This window comes from Phaseolus vulgaris, chromosome 8 (genome assembly GCF_000499845.2).
Source record: "Phaseolus vulgaris cultivar G19833 chromosome 8, P. vulgaris v2.0, whole genome shotgun sequence".
In the NCBI taxonomy this organism is placed as follows: domain Eukaryota; kingdom Viridiplantae; phylum Streptophyta; class Magnoliopsida; order Fabales; family Fabaceae; genus Phaseolus; species Phaseolus vulgaris.
Window position 1 is genome coordinate 47,066,002 of NC_023752.2, and position 4,327 is coordinate 47,070,328.

Below are 4,327 nucleotides of genomic sequence, written 5' to 3' on the forward strand. Positions count from 1 at the left end.
GCTCTTGATGCCAATTGTTAGAATATATGGCCTTAAACAAGAGGGGGATGAATTGTTCATGAAATATTTTTGCAAACTTTGAAGGTACAATGAAAGCCAATGAAGAACCACAGAGAAGGAAACTATGGAAAACAATGCACAAAGTTGTTTTAGTTGATTTCCAGAAAATCAACCGGTTGTTTTTGCGATTCAACCGATTGTTTTTTTTCAGCATTTAATAAAAACAACTTAAAACAGATATATGTGAGATTAGGGAAGAGAGAATCATACAAACATATTTATATTGGTTCACTCTTACACCAAGAGCTACATCCAGTTCCCCAAAAACCCAAAAGCTTGAATGCAAATCTTGAAAACTCAAATATGTTTTCACACTTTCACAAATGTCTCAAAAATGTTATCAAACTTTAAGAGAGTATAACTACCTCTTTAAATACTCCAAAAGTTGTTAAAAACATTTAAAGCAAAAGCCTATTCAGTTAGAAAACATTTAAAGCTTATTTGCAAACATAACAGAAATTCTGTTATGGATTTTCAACAAACAATCGGTTGAATTCACCAAACAACCGATTGAATTGGTTTGACAGCAAAGTCAACCAAGTCAAACAACTTCAAACCCTTTTAAAAAACCTTTGAGTGTCAAACAACCGATTGAAACGATAAAACAACTGGTTGTTTTTCCACTTCTTTAGAAAACAATCTTTTTCAAAAAGGTTTTGATTCCAAACTATTTTAGATTCAAACAAAGAGTGGACTACACATCATTCTACCCAGATCCCACCCACACAAGCAGCAACTCTAGCCTTCCATCAAACACCATGGATTTGGAGACATCAAAGCTTCAAGATCATCTTTGATCAACATTCATCTCTTTCTTTTCCCTTCTTGTTCTTGGTATTTTGAGTTGGGACTTTCAAAGAATAAGCTAAATGTGATAATGCCAAAGCCTCTAGTTTTTCTTTGTTTTCTGAAATTCTTTGTAGCCTTTGGTCTTCATATTTAGACATGTCTCTTGTGAAAAAAAGTTAAGATGTAATATATATGGTTCCTCCATCTTTTCCTGTTAAAAGCTCAAGCTTTGAGCTCAACTAAGGTGAATAATTGAAAACCAAGCACAGGGAAATGGGATAATCCCAAATCTCCACCAATGCTACTTATAGCATTCTCCATTCTCGAAGAAAAACCGTGCAAATGTGATACTCCCAAATCTCCTCCAATACTACTCCACGCATTCTCCACTGCCAAAGAAAAATCATGCAAAGGAAATGCTCCCAAATCTCCCTAATACTTCTAATTTAATAGGTAGTGCAAAATTTATTCTTTTTGTAATTATGTTGGGGAGGAAGCAGATGGCATCTCGATCTTACCATTCTTACGAATCCGTTTGTTAAGATCCTATTGATATATTAACAATTTATTGACTCTTAGGCCAACCAATTTAAGTAAACTAAAAATCATACAATGTGTAACATGTTCATTAAATTAACTTGAGTTTTATATTAAAACAAAAATGAAAAGGAAAAGATGGGACAAATGAACATTAAAATCTCCAAAAAAATCTAGATAGCAACATAATCCTTAATTCATCTCCACTTGACCCCACCATCTCTCACATTATTTCCTTTTAAGTGGCTAATCTAAACCCTTTAATAAGTAGTTTTAGAGATTCATTCTCTCTCTTGCTAATCTCTAAAACTGCAAGGTATAGATTGGGTTTAGGTGCAATGTTGTAAACCTGTTTTTTAATGATTTTAGGTTTCATTACCTTATTGGTCCCAACATTTTGGGTCAATATTCAATTAAGCACAATGGTTTTTAAAAAAATCAATTTGGTCTTTATGTTTTTTAAAATGTATTCAAAATGGTGATTTATGTTAAGTCGCACCAAACGGCGTTAAGGGATGCTTATGTGGCAGAGACGTGTCAACTGACGTGGATGGTTACATTAGTTTAGCCCAAAATGAATTGGGGGTTTAGGGTTTAGTAATTTGATTTGGGGATTACACATTTTTAATTGTAAGGTTAGGGTTTCTGAGAAACAAGGTGCGATTGTGAACAACGATCTTGAAGTGCGATCTCGTGGTTCAATTATGTGGTGCGATTGTGAGGTGCAATTGAGTGTTGCGATCCATAGCTCGTGAAGGGGCAGCGATTGAGGAACTCAAAGGCATTGTCGAGCATGGTGCCATTTCATGGTTCGTCGTTTATAAGGTTAGGACATTTGGTTCAGTTTGTGATTACTTTTAGAGAACATATACATAGTAGTTTATGATGTAGGGTCCACCATGTGCAAGATTTTTCTATGTGTGGTCCAACATTTGGTCTCTGACATAATTAAGTGAAGGATTACTTTGTAAGTTGTTTGTTATTTGTTGTCATTTGTATATTTATATTTCACAGGAATACCTTTTATAAAGTTCATATCATGGAAGAAAGTTATTTTCAGCTTGTGGTCCACCATAGTGGGACATTTTGTGATGCGAGATATGTTGGTGGTGATACATCAACATGGTCATGTGACGATGATAAATGAAGTTACTTTGAAATAGTTGGCATCCTAAAGGACATGGGGTTTTTAACAGTACAGGAGATGTGGTATTCACGTGGAGGTTGTGAAGAGTTGGAAAATAGATTGGAGGTACTGGTTGATGATGGTGGTGCAATAAAAATGTTGAAAATTGCAAATACACATGGTGAAGTTCATTTATTTTTAGTGCATGTTGTATCAGAGGCAGAAGTGATGTTGGTTTTAGGTGATGGTGTACATGGTTGTGGTGTGGAACCCACAGGTGTTGAAGTTGATGTTGAGGATGGTGGTGGTGTTGAACCCACAGGTGTTGAAACTGATGTTGAGGATGACGGTGGTGTGGAACCCACAAGTGTTGAAATTGATGTTGAGGATGGTGGTGGTGTGGAACCCGAGGGTGTTGAAGGTGATGTTGAGGAGGAAGGTGTGGGTGAGGAGGACGAAAGTCACGGTGGTCAGGATATTGGTACGCCTATTCATGAAGATATGGAATGTGATGATGATGATGTTGGGCATGTGTCAGAAGATTCTTCCTGGTTAAGGGAAGTTGAATTTATTGAAGGTGAAATTAAAGTTCAGAGTTAGGGTCCTAGAGATAAGGGTCATGGTGATGGTAAGGGTCAGGGTTTAGGGTTTAATCCTGAGGTTAGGCATAGGCACAGAAGTAAAAGGCAAGCCAGTAATCCTATAGAAGGTTTAGAACCAAATTGTACAAATGATTTGCAGGATTTGGGTGGTGATGATGATGAAAGTGGAGGAACATTTGTGCATGATAGAGGGTTGTCATATACAGAGTGGGAATCAGAAGAGTTAGATAGCATGGAAGAATTTGAAGATGGTGAGAAGGATATTTGTACAGGTGGTAAATTTCCATCATTTGAAATGCCAAAAAACATGGTAGATTTTTCTTGGGATTTGGGTACCTATTTTACAGACAAGGAAGCATTTAAAGATGTCATTAGAACTTATGTTGTCCATTCAAGGAGGAACTTGAAATTAGTAAAAAATGATAATTCGAGAGTTCGTGTGTGTTGTATTGGAGCACAAGGACAATGTAAATGGTTTGCATATTGTGGGTTCTTACTCTCAACAAGTTGTTGGTAGTTAAGAAAACTAAATGATGTACATACTTGTGCTAGGCAGTTTAAGGTTGATTTGTTGAGGATTAAATGGTTGAGTGGGAGGTTGGAGACTTCTTTAAGTCATAATCCAAATTTGAGAAGTAATGATGTAAGGAATAAAGCTGTTAAAAAATGGAACACAAGTATAAGTAAGTCAAAAGCTCAACGGGCAATGGCCATGGTGTTGAAGACTGTCCAGGGTTCATTTCAAGATCAGTACAAACGAATTTATGACTATGAACATGAGGTCATGCGTGAAAATCTGGGGTCTACAGTTAAAATGAAAGTTAAAGACATGAATGGGTTAAAAGTTTTTAACATATTTTATGTGTGCTTAAAAGGCTACAAGGATAGCTTTATATCTTGTAGGCCCATAATTGCTTTGGATGGGTGCTTCTTAAAAGACTTTTATGGTGGTGAACTGTTGACAGCAGTTGGGAGGGACCCAAATGATTAGATGTTACCACTAGCATATGTTGTGGTTGAGGTTGAATGCAAAGATTCTTGGACCTGGGTTTTGCACCTTTTAATTAAAGATGTTGGGGGTGTAGATGTATGTGAAGGCATCACTTTCATGTCTGACCAACAAAAGTGCCTCTTTGCATTGAAAAATCATTTGAACAATGTCCAAGTGCAACACGACCATCTCACCCAAGGCCATCCCACACAAGCTCATCTC

At 36.6% G+C, this 4,327-nt stretch overlaps 1 protein-coding gene across 1 annotated transcript; it reads left to right on the forward strand.

Moving 5' to 3' along the window:
* Positions 1-3,131: 3,131 nt before the first annotated feature.
* LOC137825251 (uncharacterized) lies at positions 3,132-4,105 on the forward strand. Its single transcript, XM_068630924.1, has 3 exons — positions 3,132-3,140; positions 3,254-3,588; positions 3,667-4,105. Exons 1-3 carry the CDS (start codon positions 3,132-3,134, stop codon positions 4,103-4,105), a joined length of 783 nt encoding a protein of 260 aa, XP_068487025.1.
* The last annotated feature ends 222 nt before the right edge of the window (positions 4,106-4,327 follow it).

What these genes read in the sequence shown, in the direction of transcription:
- LOC137825251 (XM_068630924.1), top strand. An exon ending in GCACAAGGACAATGTAAATG is followed by an intron (nt 3,589 to 3,666) that starts GTTTGCATATTG and finishes TACTTGTGCTAG; the next exon opens with GCAGTTTAAGGTTGATTTGT.